Source organism: Macrobrachium rosenbergii, chromosome 26, assembly GCF_040412425.1.
Source record: "Macrobrachium rosenbergii isolate ZJJX-2024 chromosome 26, ASM4041242v1, whole genome shotgun sequence".
In the NCBI taxonomy this organism is placed as follows: domain Eukaryota; kingdom Metazoa; phylum Arthropoda; class Malacostraca; order Decapoda; family Palaemonidae; genus Macrobrachium; species Macrobrachium rosenbergii.
Window position 1 is genome coordinate 48,972,297 of NC_089766.1, and position 18,601 is coordinate 48,990,897.

Here is an 18,601-nt window from a genome sequence, read left to right on the forward strand (position 1 = left end):
TTATTGAGAAAACAAGCATAATTCAAACGAAGAGACTGAAGTGTAGTAGGTACACATCGTTGCCAACTTTGTTCGAGAGAAATCGAAGAATTCAACACCTAAAGTAAACACGAGGACGCGTGTACTGACCACCATCGCCCCACTGATTTCGCATTGCCATCTTGTGTAACATCCCGATCTGATCGCCACTTCGACATCGCATTGTGGCTTTGCAAAAAACTTATCGTGTATGTTCACTTGAAAGCCAGGCCCGAGAGAGAGAGAGAGAGAGAGAATGTTCAAGAAAACCAGGCCTGAGAGAGAGAGAGAGAGAGAGAGAGAGAGAGAGAGAGAGAGAGAGAGAGAGAGAAAATGTTCACTTGAAAACCAAAAACCAGGCCTGAGAGAGAGAGAGAGAGAGAGAGAGAGAGAGAGAGAGAGAGAGAGAATGTTGAAAACCAGGCCTGAATGTTCAATTGAAAACCAGGCCTGAGAGAGAGAGAGAGAGAGAGAGAGAGAGAGAGAGAGAGAGAGAGAGAGAGAGAATTATATGTGTTCACTTGAAAACCAAGCCTGAGAGAAAGAAAGAATCACTGTCAGAGGAGACCAGAGCCTCAGAGAGAGAGAGAGAGAGAGAGAGAGAGAGAGAGAGAAAATGTTCACTTGAAAAAAGGCCTGAGAGAGAGAGAGAGAGAGAGAGAGAGAGAGAGAGAGAGAGAGAGAGAGAGAGAGAGAGAGAGAGAGAGAGAGAGAGAGAAACTGTCAAAGTTCTCTGATGCGGTTATTCTAATTGGTATGTTACTCTGAGAAATGTAAGGAAACAATCAACAGCATGAAAATAATAATTCTATTGACGATAAGTACGTATGCAAATCACGGTGCAGTTTTGCGAGTACAGAAGCAGACATATACGCAGCTGTTGCTAGAACATCATATATTGATTTTAAAAATACATCCCGCCGCCATGCCGACAAGAAAAAAAAATAGATATAAACAAATAAATCAATCGTTAAATAATTAAGCTGCCATGCATCCAAAGCCAAAATTAACAAACTGATATGCGTTTTCTATGTAATATATCACTAACAAACTGATATGCGTTTTCTATTTAATATATCACTAACGAATTTGCTAAGCGCTTGCAATTTGGTCTGGAAACAACACGTACACACACATACTTTATATATATATATTTATATATATATATATATATATATATATATATATATATATATATATATATATATATATATATATATATATATATATATTTATTTATGTATACATATATACTGTATATATATACATATATATATAATTTACTTATATAATTATATATATATTTATTTATATAAAAACATATATATATATATATATATATATATATATATATATATATATATATATATATATATATATATATATATGTGTGTGTGTGTGTGTGTGTGTGAACGACATTCTATAGGAAAATCTCAATGACCAGATTTATAAGAGGAAGCTGTTCTTCCATTCGTCTGAAACAAATGAATATATATATATATATATATATATATATATATATATATATATATATATATATATATATATATATAAAACTAAGCTATAAACCTTATTTTAAAAATGCCAGATTTACACTATGAAAACTATTAAGCTGTAAAGCTTTATTTCTAAAACTCTCTCTCTCTCTCCACAAACTCGAATCACAAATCTCACATTAATTCCAACCCCTTGGAGGGGTAGTGCCGTCAGTGCACCTCACGCGGTGCACTGTAGGCATTACTCAAGGTTCTTTGCAGCGTTCCTTCGGCCCCTAGCTGCAACCCCTCTCATTCCTTTTACTGTATGTACCTCCGTTCATATTCTCTTTCTTCCATCTTACTTTCCTTAACCCTCTCCTAACAATTGATGCATAGTGCAACTGCTTTGAGGTTTTCCTCCTGTTACACCTTTCAAACCTTTCTACTCGTAATTTCCCTTTCAGTGCTGAATGACCTCAGAGGTGCTTGGCCTTTGGCCTAAATTCTATATTCCAATTCCAGTTCCACAGTAATTCGAAAGAAAAAAGTGAAAATCAAATCTGCATCTCTGCTGACAATTATGTTATAGCCTACAGAAATTTCTGTTAAGCAGAGATCTGCCTAAACTCTCACTGCAATCATAAACAGTAAAAGCCGGAAGAAGAGCAAAAAAATGACAGAACATAATAACTGCGAGGTTTTCCTCCTGTTACACCTTTTAAACCTCTTGCTCTCAATTTCCCTTTCAGCCCTGAATGATCTCATAGTCCTGAAGTGCAATCCTTTCTATCTGCTCTATCGACAGAACATAACAAGGCTTTAGCCAAGAAGAAACCGTAGCCACATTATACTCTGGCATTTAGGCCACACAGCACCCGCAAGCTCTTCATCCAAATATCCACCAACGTATTTCACAGGAAACTTGACAGTGGCTCCGGGAGGAGACCCGTTGTGAAAACACGAAGGAAAAAAGATAAACAGGATGCGCATCAGAACCACAATATAATTTTTTCGCATTTCTTAATTGGTACGTTTCCCGCGGTTCGGCTAATATTTCAGGACCGAATTCCTTTTCCTGTGATAACTTTTGTGTGTGTGTGTGTGTGTGTGTGTGTGTGTGTGTGTGTGTGTGTGTGTGTGTGTGTGTGAGAGAGAGAGAGAGAGAGAGAGAGAGAGAGAGGTGGGGCCGGCAAAGCTAGAAAGGCAGATTGCATGTCAAGCTAAATCATTCTACGTGCAACAGTAGCTTATTTCCTTCCACTGACTGCGGCAAGAATTGAATTCCGAATCAGTCGTTATCAAAATGATATTTAACATAGCAGCTGCCTATCTGCTGTGAGGAACAGCAAATGCAGCCTTGTACAGAACAGCAGTTAAATAATGAAGAGCCTAGTATAAGCATATTTGACACGTTGTAGCATAACACTGTCAAAAGGCCATAAAAAAAGCATCCCCTGACCAATTTATTATTATTATTATTATTATTATTATTATTATTCAGAAGATAAACCCCTATTCATATGGAACAAGCCCACCACAGGGGCCACTGACTTGAAATTCAAGCTTCTAAAGAATATGGTGTTCATTTGAAAGAAGTTACAAAACAGAATAGAATAGAATATAGAATTTAGGCCAAAAGCCAAGCGGTGGGACCTTACGAGGCCATTCATCGCTGAAAGGGAAATTGACAGAAATTGAAAGGTGTAACAGGAGGAAAACCTCAAAGCAGTTGCACCAGGGAGCAAGATTCAGAGAGGTTGGAGAGTCAGATGGAAGAGAGAGAACATGAACAGGCGTCAAAGACACGTGGACGCCGCAAACGACTCGGATTTCGGCCCCAGCCACAGGCCTTATCGCAAGCGCCCACGCGCTCCCGACACTATACACTATCACTTCCCCTCTCTCGTTAAACTGTTACGCGATGGGGAGGGTGGGTGGGTGGGCGTACAGAAAGCCTCGAGGGATCGAATTTCCCAATTTGAAAGACAAATGTCAATCATCGCCTCCTGCTTCCACACTAAGTTGGGCAAAGCAGAATCGTCATTTGTACTTGCTTATTAGGGAAACAGCATATTGGTGATCACACACACACACACACACACACACACACACACACACACACACACACACACACATATATATATATATATATATATATATATATATATATATATATATATATATATACATATATACATATATATTAACTTTATCACATACACAATTGTTCTGTGCATTAGTAGAATTACTAAAGGACCTCATTCAAACTGGATGGTATCTGATGGAGTGTTTATTCAGAAAAAGTTACAAGCTTTCTTGGACAAAACAGTCCACATTATCAAGTATCCGTATACTTGATAACGTGGACTGTTTGTCCAAGAAAGCTTGTAACTTTTTCTGAATAAACACCTCAGATACCATCCAGTTTGAATGAGGTCCTTTTAGTAATATATATATATATATATATATATATATATATATATATATATATATATATATATATATATATATATATATATATATATATACATACAGTATAATAACCAATATGGTGTTTCCCTAATAAGTGGCGGCTCCAGTACAAGCCAAGAATAAATTCACAAAAATTCTCTCCCTTAACCTTCTGAATCAGGGACGGAACACACGCAAAGAAAACTTTATACACGTCAGACGGTTTACAAGAATGACCGTCATATGGAATGGGTCAGTAGTTCGTATCACTGCACAATCAAAAACTAAGTTAACAGTTTCGCCATGAATAACTATCGGGGAAAATGTGACGTGGCGTCACATACGGGTTGGTCCTGATGTTCTTTGTGTCCCGATGATGTATTTAGGATGATTAAAACCTTTGTTCTCTGTTACCCACACTGCCCTATAAAATGGAAGACTGCAGTATCTGCAAAAATACAAAACTGAGAAAAGTGGTAGATACTCCTTGCCTTACTACTGATTTTGCAGATACTGCAAATGGGACCCACTAAATACTCGTGGAAAGCATTGAAGAATCATTCTGAAACTGCAGTAACTTGTGTATTAGTGTTTCACGAGGCCAATAGGTGGCATATCTCAGTTTCGAACATTCTGCAGATACTGCAGCGTTCCATTTTAGGGCAGCGCCGTTGCAAAGAAAAGCCCAGCTAACAAAGAAAAGTAGCCTGTCGGAGAATCGCTGACATTGTACGTGCTTTTGTCTGCTCATGCAAAAGCAGCTATCATCTACCACGGGGTAGTAAATGAGGGGGCCCTGTGTCAATTTCAAAGGCGAGCCACCAGAAACCCACGTTCAATAGAGTCTGACTGTAGAACAGAATAGAATATACAATTTAGGCCGAAGGCAAAGCTGTGGGACCTATGAGGTCATTCAGCGCTGACAGGAAAATTGAGAGCAAAAGGTTACAAAGGTGTAACAGGAAGCAAACCTCGCAGTTGCACCATGAAATAAATGTTATGGAGAGGGTGGAAGCTAAGATGGAAGAAAGAGTATAAGAACGGAGCTACAGTAAAAGGAACGAAAGGGGTCGCAGCTATAGCGGCCGAAAGGACGCTGCAAAGAACCTCAAGTAATGCCCACAGTGCACCGCATGAGGTGCACTGACGGCACTACTCCCCTACGGGATTGAGTCTGACTATAGAATAACCATACCCATCGAATATCTTAGATGGCTAAAAGTATTCATGTTGTCTTAACTCTTTATTTCTTTCTAATGAACACCATATCCTTTGGAAGCTTAAATTTCAAGTCAATGACCCCTATGGGCCTATTCAATATGAATAGGGTCCATCTATTGAATAATAATAATAATAATAATAATAATAATAATAATAATAATAATAATAATTCATGGCAAACAAAATTCCCTTTCTTGTATATCTTGTTTGAAACTATTTACTGAGGCTCCGATAACCTCTGTGACTGGGACAGACATTCTGACGCACTTCAAAGTCACCAGAGAAATTTCTGTTCATTTAAGTTCGTTATCGTTGAGACCTCTCTGTCTGAACGTGAGCCGTGATTGCTTTTGCCAGCTATTTCGGTGTGTGTGTGTGTGTGTGTGTGTGTGTGTGTAAGCAAAAGAATGCGAATCTGAGGTTTTCACATTTTAATGCGAATCTGAGAATTTCACATTTTACTAACATAAAACCGTTCAAAACAGCCGTTCCAACCAAGTAGGGACTTCACGCCGTAAATGACCAAATGTTAACTAAACGATTGCACCGCATTTTCCATCAAACCTTTAGGAAAAGTATCAACAATGCGACCGAAAGTTAGATTCTTCTTATAACCTCAGGAGACGGGGTTCCATTCTTAAAAGGAGCGAGAAGCTTCAGGCACGTTTAGTTAAATCCCACCTAGTCTCTATTGACCTACAGATTTTCTTGTGTACCTCATATTTAATCAACTGTGGTGGCTTGTAACCAGTGTGGACAAAGCATATATAGGTTCTAACCTTGTCACAAAGGGCTTGGTGAAAAAGGTTCACAGCAAAAATAGCAAGTGTATATATACAATATATATATATATATATATATATATATATATATATATATATATATATAGAGAGAGAGAGAGAGAGAGAGAGAGAGAGAGAGAGAGAGAGATTACAGATTACATTGGTGGCACAATGATAGTATTCGAAGCCGTTTTTCGTTTTTTCATATAATATAAATTATATATGTATATATACATATATGTACATATATATATATATATATACATATATATATGAACAGTGAGTGTGTGTGTGTGTGTGTGTGTTGTAAGTGTACATTCCCCTTCCAAAGCCGTGTCTCTCAGCCTAAAACAAGACGAGACGAGACAAAGAGACACAAAGGAACTCCTCCAGTCTGTTAACTCACAGAAGCTCCGCCCTTTACGGAAGTCTCACGGAACTTGGCACTTCCTGTTTGCGACCTGTTTTTTTTTTTATTTATTTTTTTTCTTCATAATGTTTTTGATAAGCCGGAAATCATCAAAAGACGGTCTGCCTCACGCCGACTGTCTCGCTTCCTCCGTTATCAACATTTTCTTTCGGAGCACTTCCTTGCTTATTCCATTTTCCTGTGAACTGACAGAAGCTGAACACTCGAGGTGTTTTTGGAATTTCTTCTGCAGTTCTCTCTCTCTCTCTCTCTCTCTCTCTCTCTCTCTCTCTCTCTCTCTCTCTCTCTATATATATATATATATATATATATATATATATATATATATATATAATTATATATATACACAAACATACATAAACACACACATATATTTATATATATATATATATATACATACATACATACATACATATACAGTATGTATATATATATATATATATATATATATATATATATATATATATATATATATATATATATATATATAGGCACATCCCAGTTCGTTACTTAGTTACCATAAAGTATCTGTTCTAATGCAGAATGAACCATATGTGATATATATATATATATATATATATATATATATATATATATATATATATATATATATATATATATATATATATGTATTCATTATATATATATATATATGTATATGTATTCATTATATATATATATATATATGTGTGTGTGTGTATTATATATTATACACACAGACAGACAGATAAACAGAGTCATTCTCTCAACAAATACTTACTTTTGACATCGACGACATTTGATTTTTTGCCTAGAGTATTTTAAACCAAACCAATCAATCAATATGTCCCACCTTCGGGAGGAAGGTCACCCGCGACCTTCCAACACCTTGACCAAACGGCTTCACCCTCCTTCCTTCCAGAGAAAGCGTAGGAAGCAGGAAGGGCTTTCCCTTTCCAGGGAGACTTCCTTTTTCCTAGAACCTGAAGAGACCTACTGAGGGGTCCGGAATCAGTGAGTCACTGGGTCAAGATTTGGCAGGACATTGTAGAGGAGAGAGAGAGAGAGAGAGAGAGAGAGAGAGAGAGAGAGAGAGAGAGAGAGAGAGAGAGAGAGAGAGAGAGAGAACGGACGGAAAGTTTAAAGCTATAAAATAAAACGGAGAACAAAATAAAGAAATAATACGGACTAGTATAAAAAAAAGAAATAAAGAAAATGAAGAAGGAATACATATTGGAATAAAAGAAATAACGAGGGAAGAAAGAAATGACAAAAATGAAATAAAAAAAAATTACAGGACCCAATAAGCAAAATTGAAATTTATGGCCCACTAGTCAAAAATCCAGACACCTGTATTAACATATATCGGAAGAAAGTCAGGAAGAAAACAACACCGAACAAAGGAACGAGGAACAGGAAGAAATGAGCAGGAGGAAAGTACAAGAAACTAGGACGAAGGTCCGACAGAGTCCTTGAGACTGTTTTCCTTCGCCCTGAGTTTTGTTCCTGGCAAACAAAACGGGCGTCTGACGTTTGTAAGGAGGGAGATCGTGTTTGCTTTGAAACGACGCAATCAAGGGTTTTATGACTGGCTTGTTTATGGGTTCAGGTGTGTTGGCTCAAAATGATTGCGGACACTGGGTTCATTTAGACCTTCACAATGCTTATTTTTTTAATTGGCTGAATTAAGTGATGCGCGTATGTTCATTATTCCCTGCCCGGTGTAAATATAATGCTAGCACAATACTGTATGAAAGCTAAAAGATAAAAGGTTAATGAACTCCTCAAAAACCTTGGGAAGTCTGTTCATAACATAACCAAGTTATAGAGATGAAATGAACAGAGATGATTTACATTACGCACACATACACACACATATATAAATATACTATTTTCCTTGCATTTTAATACATTTTTATCTATTAATTTATTTTCTCTTTATAGCAAGTGGGGTCTCAATTCATCTTCTGAATAATAATAATAATATATATATGTGTGCGTGCATATGCTAATATATAATGTATAATATATATATATATATATATATATATATATATATATATATATATATATATATATATATATGTGTGTGTGTGTGTGTGTGTGTCCACCCGTATATATATATATATATATATATATATATATATAAATATATATATATTTATATATATATAGGGGAAATATATATATATTAAATATGTGTGAATGTGTGTGTGTGTGTGTGTCACGCAGTTCCTCCGTATTTGTGCTCGCGCCTATTTTAAATGACTATAAAAATTTGTCCCGTAAAGAAGGAAAATGGCCATATAAATTAAACGAAAGGAGAATGAAAAGTATATGATACTCAGTACTTCACGCAGAATTTGTCTCCAATCCTTTGTCTGGAGAAAAGAAAAGGATGAAAGTGGGAATGGGATGCTCTTCCAGTCTCCTTTTGTTCAACTTCTTTGAAAAGTCTATTTTTTTTTTTTTTTTTTTTTTTTTGGTTCACTAAAGAGAATTACCATTGAAGAAAGCAAACGGGTGGGCATGAGGCGCGTCCAGTGTCGCCTCTGGAAATTGGAGAATTTGGTGCAAATGTAGAATTGGATGAAAGTGGAGAATTGAATGAAAGTGGAGGATTACATGAAAGTGGAGAATTGGATGAAAATGGAGAATCGAATGAAATTGGAGAATTGGAAGAAAATGGTGAATGCGGTGAAGAAGGGAGAATTTCATAAAAATGGAAATTTGATGAAAAAGGAGAATTGGATGAAAATGGAGAATCTTATGAAAATGGTGAAAATGGAGAATCTGATGAAAATGGGGAACATTATGACAATGGAGAATCTGATGAAAATGGAGAACGTGATGAAAATGGAGAATGTGATGAAAATGGAGAATCTGATGAAAATGGAGAATTTGATGAAAATGGAGAATTAATGAAAATGGAGAATCCGATGAAACTTAGTAAAAATATTCATTGGTTGACATCAACTTAGTTGAATTCTAATGGATGTTGATCTATCAGTGAAGATCTGAGTATCTGACGTCATGGAAACTATATTGCCCATTATCAAGGGAAGGGATTTTCAACGAAGGGTGTAGAAAAGTTATGCCCTCCAATGAATGAAGTATCTTAGAATGCTTACCTTGAACTAATGAATGATCATCTATTTATTTTTCCAGGTTCGTTTTTATTTTTATGATTTTCTGTTTGACTTTTCCAGTTTTTTTTTTTTTTTTTATTTTTACCGCATTATTTCTGTGCATTAGCATTAACTTAATTGAAATGGCAACTGTGTCCAATTCAATCACTTGCATAAGAATATTTTAACTATCTCATTCATTTTATTAGGGGCCAAATGTCACTAAAGAGTTAATGTATAAAAATTATAATTTCATGTTCCCGAATGAGCATCTGGTGTATGTATATATATATATATATATATATATATATATATATATATATATATATATATATATATATATATATATATATATATATATATATATATATATATATATATATATATATATATATATATATATAATATAATATATATATATATATATATATATATATACATACACAGCCTACGTGCGTGTTTGTACCCCCAGATAATGTAGCAAGAAGCGTGACACAGAAGCCCATTAGGGTACATTACCTCAGGTTATCTAAATACCTTTTTCTCTTTTTTTTTCCTTTTCTCTCAAGGACCTCAGAAGGAACGGCCAGCCATTACCCCCTCCCTCAACCCCCTACCGCTACCGGCCACTCCCCAGTCCACCCCACCAGGAGAGAGCCGCCGCCGCCGCCGCCGCCGCCGCCGTCATGTCCATATCGGTAGCAACGGTGACGTCAAGCACCGGGCGTCAGGAGGCGGGGTTTCGCTCAGTGCAAGGGGTCGGGGGCGTGACCTTCGCCAAAGCAGGAGGAGGAGGAGGAGGAGGAATGGGTGTTGACGTGGGCGGGACCAGCGTGGTGCAGACCACGCCCCCTCACCACGAGGCCGGTTCCGCTCTGCCCCACAACGGCTTGACCAACCTCAGAACGACAAGCCCGCCGGAGCTACCGACGCTCGCCCATGACATTCTGACCCCGGAGAACCTCCCCTCCTCCCCGCCCATCTTCTCCCCGCCCGTGCCACCCACGGTGCCCATCTACTCCCCAGTGTCGCCCGAGGGTGGCAAAAACGACACCAACTACTTCTTCGCCTGCGGCGGCGGGATCCCGGGACCTGCGACGGGAGTGCCCTCCGGAGGAGGATACTCGGCCACTTCGACCTTGTCCACCACCTGCAGGGCGTCGCCCGAGACGGAGACCATCAAGAGCGCCCTCTGGGGATCCAGGCATCGCAACCAGAGGTACAACTCGGTGGCAGACTCCGAGGCCGGATCTATCTCGGATTGCACCGAGGGAGAAAGATCGCCCACGCTGCAGGTAAGCAGTAATCTCTCTCTCTCTCTCTCTCTCTCTCTCTCTCTCTCTCTCTCTCTCTCTCTCTCTCTCTCTCAGGTTACAGAACGAGAATTTCCCTCTCCTTCAGTTGAGTCTTATCTGAAATAAACAGGTTTATCAATATTTTTTATCCTCATCAAGTCCCTACCAACTGCATCTGATTTGAAGTAAATTGTTTATCGAATGATCACCATAAAATTATTAATTTTTTGTATTCATATCATGTGGTCTCTAATACCCGATTAGTATGCTTGCTATAGACGGTACATGCGTGTAATTTCAACTGCACAAAACATTTTGCCTTCAAAGTTATCGTGGAAAGAAAAGTACACAAAAAAAAAAAATTGATAAGAACAAACAAATTTATCTCTAAAGAGCTTTTGTACATTGCAACTCGTTATCTGAAGACTTGTATTTCACCAAGGAGTAAACACCCACTTTTGCTTCCATTTCTCCTTTTTTTAGTTTTCTGTAAAAGAAAACTATTGTGCCGGCTTTTTGTCTGTCCGTCCGCACTTTTTTCTGTCCGCACTTTATTCTGCCTGCACTTTTTCTGTCCGCCCGCAGGTCTTATAAACTACTGAGGTTAGAGGGCTGCAAAATTGTTATGTTGATCATCCACCCTCCAATCATCAAGCGTACCAAATTGCAGCCCTCTAGCCTCAGCACTTTTTATTTCATTTAAGGTTAAAGTTAGCCATAATCGTGCTTCTGGCATGGATATAGGATAGGCCACCACCGGGCTGTGGTTAAAGTTTCACGGGCCGCGGCTCATACAGCATTATACCGAGACCACCGAAAGACAAGTTGTATTTTCGGTGGCCTTGGTTATACGATGTAGCAACTGTACAGAAAACTCGATTGCGCCGAAGAAACTTCGGCGCATTTTTCACTTGTTGTAATTAGATTGAAGTGAGTGCTGTAATTTACTGAACGTCATGATGATGTTAAAAGCTTTCCTTGTACCCAGGCGCATTCGCTGGTGATAAAGATTCTAATTTCAGAATCCCAAATTCCTTTCATCTAACACAGATCTACAAAAGGCTTCTTTAACCTTTATAGTGCAAATTTATATTTTCTTCAGTACGTCATCATAATCCCCTTAATTTTGTCAAATTCAGTGCAAATACTATTGAGTTTCGATGAGAAATATTTCCCAATGTATTTCTAGGTATTGGTTAAGTATTCCATATGAATTTTATGATCTACATATAACGAAAAACCTAACCTAATACTTCTATGCTAAATCTAGGAAACATTCAAACACCATGTTCTTCCTAATTTTTTCTCCTAGAGCACACATACACACACATATATTATATGTGTATATATATATAAATACATATTGTATATATAACATTTTATCGTTGTATTTGTGCAACAGATGCCGAATACCCATGCATCCAATGTCTTAGCCAGTCAAAAAATGAAAAGATTAACTGCAGTGTACAGCAAATGAAAGGGAAAATTCCATTCAACATGGTAATATTCCTACTGCATATTAATTGCTTGATGTCACACCTACAACGTTTTTTATCAGTGGATGGCCTATCATTAAAAAAATTTAATTGCCTACAACAATAAGGTCTAATTACGCTCTTGATGGGGTTTTCTGTCGTGCTAGTTAATTATTTGCACTACGAACAAATATCAGTGCAGGAGCACTAGGGACGAGACCAAGAATTGCAAGTATATGTAAATTCCATTTCTTTTACAAAATGCTAAGTTAAAAGTCTTGACGACTATTCAAAAATGAAACCAAAGTGCAGGAGAACTTCACGCTAAAATTCAAGAAACGTCTATAATTATCATACAGAAGTTAAAAGAAAGTCACTCCGAACAAAATATATACAAATTTGTCAAGTTAAATTTTTAAGTTAAATTCTCCCCTGGTTAAATTCTCCTTCTCCCAATAAGGAAAAGTCAAGAAAATCCTCTCCCACCCCGTCAGGCATTATTCCACTCAAGAACATTTTTCATATGCCATTTTTCATTTTTTTTATTTTCATTTGATAACCACCACCAACCAACCCCTGAAAATAAAATCAATAAGAATAAAAACTCTTGCGCAACATCTAGCATTTTAGCATCCTTCAAAATGAAAAACGATGATCAAGGTAATTCTCAAATATACATAGAAAATTAAAGTTCGTTTCCAGCATACGAAAGGCGCACAAAGAGGTCAATTATTTACACATGTACTCAGGACATTAACAAAGTAGAAACGAGCAGTTTCGTCAAATACTGTCTCCATCATGACTTATGACTGACAGCCAAATACTGCCTGTATCAGACTTCTGACTGACAGCCAAACACTGTCTGTATCAAATTTCTGACTGACAGTCTCCCGAAGTTCGTAATCGCTGGAAAATAAAGGCATCGTTTGTCGTTATGCAAAAGGATTTGACTTCAGGCAGGGCTAAATACAGTTACCAGTAGGATTTAACATGAACGCGCAGTCCAATCAGTCTTGCCAGAGCTCAATTCAATCCCACCTTCCATATCCTGAAACCGACAATATCTGTATCTGGAGAAGTTCAGGCAAAACTGCAATGCATTACTACCCTAATACTCTTCTTCTTGAATTTTAATACATTTTTATCTATTTCTCTTTTAATTATTTATTTTTAATAAGTGAGATCTCTTCTTTCTGTATTTCCCTTTACCTCCTCTTACTTCTTCCTAATGAACACCATCATATTCTTCGGAATGAATTTCAAGTCAATGGCCCCCTTTTGGTGGGCTTGTTCTATATGAATGGGTTTCATCTGCTGAATAATAATAATAATAATAGTAATTACGCAGTAGAGTTAATTGGATACCGGAGCTGTAGGTTATCTACTCGGAAAGTGCGCATTCATATATCGCTAAACCGTGAGTAGCCATTTTAGGAGCAATAAATGGCGTTGTGGAAGAAGACGTACACCACAGGAGATCAGGGCAAATGTACCGAGGTTCTCCCTCTCCCCCCCCCCCCCCCCTCTCTCTCTCTCTCCTCCACCCAGCCAGCCTCGACTCCCTCTTTGCTGTTTATAACGATAGGTATGTCCCGAACTACTGGCGTTCCTCTCCCCAATTACTCCCTTTCGATCCCTCTCTCTCCTCAGTGTTTCGCATAAAGTGGAGGCGTGTTCGATCGGTGCCAGAGGAGAGCGGAGAAAGCTCTCCCAAAAAAGTGCGCCCCGTTTGAAAAGGACGGGCGGTCGGCACGAAACGTATTTCATTATCATCTGGATGCTACTGGTCTCGTTATAGTTCGATGCTGATAATCTCGACATTCCGATGTGGGCGATTGTCTGACCGACACTGACGCCTCGGCCACGAACTTTCAATAGCTTGCAGCTTCTCTCTCTCTCTCTCTCTCTCTCTCTCTCTCTCTCTCTCTCTCTGCTACAAGAGACCCGCACTGCCTCCCAAATGTAAGTTCAGGCTCCATGCGAGGATCCAGCTATAGCGCGTAGCATCAACGCATGGACGGAACAGAGAAAACGAAGTGACTGTGAATAGTTTGTGAATCATTTCAATTCGACTTGCTTGCAGTGTTAAGCCACAAGCACCGCAGACGCGCTCGCGGCGACAGGAAGTGCTTCCTATACATCTTTTTATGCCAAATCAAACCGCGCACGACCAGGCGCGCGCGTGTGCTGCAGTTTCCATCCACAGTCAGCCACCTACAAATGATCGCTCGTCTCTGTAATTTAGACGACCGCCATCTGTGAGACTGCAGCCGTTCCTTTTGAGGAGAAGTTTCTTAAGAGGTCAAAACAAACGCAAACACTCGCTCAGAGAAGAAACAAAGATGTGTGGATAGTGACCCGCTTTCTGGCCATTCGCGAAGATACAACGCGTGAAATACAGAGGTGAGGTACTCGTTGTATGCAGGGGTTGAGGGGTCAAACGGTGTTAATATAAGACATCTGTGTAGGTAAATGGAATGACTGGTGCTTAGGAAGTCAACAAATTTAAGGATGCAATGGAATGTGCAATGAGATCGAATGTTATATGGGAGGCATGGAATGTGCAATAAGATCGAATGTTATATGCGAGACATGGAATGTGCAATGAGATCGAATGTTATATGGGAGAAATGGAATGTGCAATGAGATCGAATGTTATGTGGGAGAAATGGAATGTGCAATAAGATCGAATGTTATATGGGAGACATGGAATGTGCAATGAGATCGAATGTCATATGGGAGACATGGAATGTGCAATAAGGTCGAATGTTATATGGGAGACATGGAATGTGCAATGAGATCGAATGTTATATGGGGACATGGAATGTGCAATGAGATCGAATGTTATATGGGAGAAATGGAATGTGCAATGAGATCGAATGTTATATGGGAGACATGGAATGTGCAATAAGATTGAATGTTATATGGGAGACATGGAATGTGCAATGAGATCGAATGTTATATGGGAGACATGGAATGTGCAATGAGATCGAATGTTATATGGGAGAAATGGAATGCGCAATGAGATCGAATGTTATATGGGAGAAATGGAATGTGTAATAATTTTTAATGTTATATGGGAGACATGGAATGTGCAATGAGATCGAATGTTAGGGAGACATGGAATGTGCAATGAGATCGAATGTTATATGGGAGACATGGAATGTGCAATAAGATTTAATGTTAATGGGAGAAATGGAATGTGCAATGAGATCGAATGTTATATGGGAGACATGGAATGTGCAATAAGATTGAATGTTATATATGAGAAATGGAATGTGCAAAAAGATTTAGTGTTATATAGGAGAAATGGAATGTGCAATAAGGTTCAGTGTTATATGGGAGACATGGAATGTGCAATGAGATCGAATGTTATATGGGAGGCATGGAATGTGCAATAAGATCGAATGTTATATGCGAGACATGGAATGTGCAATGAGATCGAATGTTATATGGGAGAAATGGAATGTGCAATGAGATCGAATGTTATATGGGAGACATGGAATGTGCAATAAGATTGAATGTTATATATGAGAAATGGAATGCAAAAAGATTTAGTGTTATATAGGAGAAATGGAATGTGCAATAAGGTTCAGTGTTATATGGGAGACATGGAATGTGCAATGAGATCGAATGTTATATGGGAGGCATGGAATGTGCAATAAGATCGAATGTTATATGCGAGACATGGAATGTGCAATGAGATCGAATGTTATATGGGAGAAATGGAATGTGCAATGAGATCGAATGTTATGTGGGAGAAATGGAATGTGCAATAAGATCGAATGTTATATGGGAGACATGGAATGTGCAATGAGATCGAATGTCATATGGGAGACATGGAATGTGCAATAAGGTCGAATGTTATATGGGAGACATGGAATGTGCAATGAGATCGAATGTTATATGGGGGACATGGAATGTGCAATGAGATCGAATGTTATATGGGAGAAATGGAATGTGCAATGAGATCGAATGTTATATGGGAGACATGGAATGTGCAATAAGATTGAATGTTATATGGGAGACATGGAATGTGCAATGAGATCGAATGTTATATGGGGGAGACATGGAGCAATGAGATGGAATGTTATATGGAGAAATGGAATGCGCAATGAGATCGAATGTTATATGGGAGAAATGGAATGTGTAATAATTTTTAATGTTATATGGGAGACATGGAATGTGCAATGAGATCGAATGTTAGGGAGACATGGAATGTGCAATGAGATCGAATGTTATATGGGAGACATGGAATGTGCAATAAGATTTAATGTTATATGGGAGAAATGGAATGTGCAATGAGATCGAATGTTATATGGGAGACATGGAATGTGCAATAAGATTGAATGTTATATATGAGAAATGGAATGTGCAAAAAGATTTAGTGTTATATAGGAGAAATGGAATGTGCAATAAGGTTCAGTGTTATATGGGAGACATGGAATGTGCAATAAGATTGAATGTTATATAGGAGAAATGGAATGTGCAAAAAGATTGTGTTATATAGGAGAAATGGAATGTGCAATAAGGTTCAAGGTTATATGGGAGACATGGAACATGCAATAAGATTGAATGTTATATAGGAGAAATGGAATGTGTAATAAGACTGAATGTTATATGGGAGACATGGAATGTACAACAAGAATTAATGTGCAATTTGTGGAAATCTACCGCTAAAAAAGAGATAATCCATTTGGTGAATAATTACACGAAGCGAGAACATCCGACAAACCACGGAATTATCATAGTTCACAAACACTCCGCGTTATTTAATGTTCCCTCACAAATTCTAGGATGCCTTCGTATTCTTCACCGAATGCACGGCAGTCACTAGCAGAAAGATATTCACCATACATAGTCATGACCACAATCCGCTAAATCTCAAAGGACACCCACAAAAACCTAAGTAAAGTCAGTTCATCCATTTTCTGGGTACATTACGAACTCACACCATCACCAGGATGCCATACAACAATATTACAAACTTTAATATATTTTTCACATACGCGGATTATGATTCTATGCTGTAAATAAATGATTTAGACTCCCCAGTCCCCCTCTTTAAAAAATAACTTTATTTATCCAGTGTTAAAGTTTTCGGCCTCAGATCGTGAATATGTGAGTCATCCGGCCAATCAGCTTGAAGCTGTGACATCACTATCTGAAACACATGACCTTTACTGGCCAATCGTGTGGCGAGGTCTTGAGTGCACTGTGAATACGGCTAATTTATTTTTTTTTTTTATGTATTTCATTCGTGTGTCTAGGTTAATTATAAATTTTGTTACGGAGGGTTTTAAGAGATTCAAAGCCTCTAAACCAGTTACGATGCAATGGCCAGGGTTAGGTTAGTTTAGGATGTGTAGATATGCTGAGACGTATTTTGATGCTCATTTTTTTTTATAGTCTCCTCATAAGGGATGTTTCTTCCAAACTCAAACGCTATATATTTCCAACGAGAAAAAGGAGAAAGTTCGTTAAAATCATACGAAAAACAAGTGTTATCATTATTAGTCACCACAGATAAAAAAAAACTTTTATCATCAAACCAACATTGGTCACCATAGCTGAAATTACGTAACCTGAAAAATGACAAGACAACTTCTAATACAAATTCTGCATTAAACGCTTATCATAAATGTACGTTTATACAGTCGACACATGTGTTAATCATTCTTGGCAGAAATAACCCAAATCAAAATAGCACAAAATAATAGAGAAGTTACAAAAGTAGGAAAAACTCATATCAAAGTGTCTATATTTCAAGGGGTATCCCTCCTTCTCCAAACAGCCTAAAAGAACCATTTATAATAAAAATCAAATTTTAAGTACCTTGGAGAAGAATATCTGAACATTCATTTATGGAGGTTTGAAAAATGAACAATTTTTCCTTATTCTTTTTCGTACTAGATTTGAGAATCTATCCATCGAAAGATGAATTTTGTGATTAATTCGTGAACCTCGCATCTTAACAAAACCTGACGAATTAATATTAACAAATGAATGACAGCTAATAATACATTTATGATGACATGTTAAAATTCACGTACCGATCTTCTCATAACACCTTGACCTCACGTGCCAATAATAGCAGTTTTATCTACCTTGTTTTTCACCCTTTTCATCAAAATTTATATATACATTTTTTCTTCACTTTTTCAAACCTGCTTCCCGGCTGTTATCACGATAATTTATTTTTTGTCCTTTTATTTATTTTCTTGTTTGTTTTCATATCTTTATCAAGACCACTCGAAACCGGTTAAGCTTGAGTGTTCAATAGTGCGGAATGGTCACGATAGCTGATGAGCGCGGCAAGGTAGGAAAGATAGGTTGTTTTTGCT

General features: G+C 37.7%; 2 protein-coding genes across 2 annotated transcripts in view; both read left to right on the forward strand.

Annotated features, from left to right (window-relative positions):
* The window catches only part of LOC136852841 (processed variable antigen-like), a 76,601-nt gene extending 67,261 nt beyond the window's left edge, over nt 1-9,340 (forward strand). Inside the window, exons 3-4 of the mRNA XM_067127746.1 lie at nt 8,304-8,306; nt 9,102-9,340. Coding sequence (XP_066983847.1) covers nt 8,304-8,306; nt 9,102-9,340 — 242 coding nt within the window. The remainder of the gene's footprint in view (nt 1-8,303; nt 8,307-9,101) is intronic.
* Nucleotides 1-18,601, forward strand: part of LOC136852842 (transcription factor GATA-6-like) — a 108,331-nt gene that overhangs the window by 25,461 nt on the left and 64,269 nt on the right. The window contains exon 2 of the mRNA XM_067127747.1: nt 10,057-10,782. Coding sequence (XP_066983848.1) covers nt 10,174-10,782 — 609 coding nt within the window. The 5' untranslated portion in view covers nt 10,057-10,173. The remainder of the gene's footprint in view (nt 1-10,056; nt 10,783-18,601) is intronic.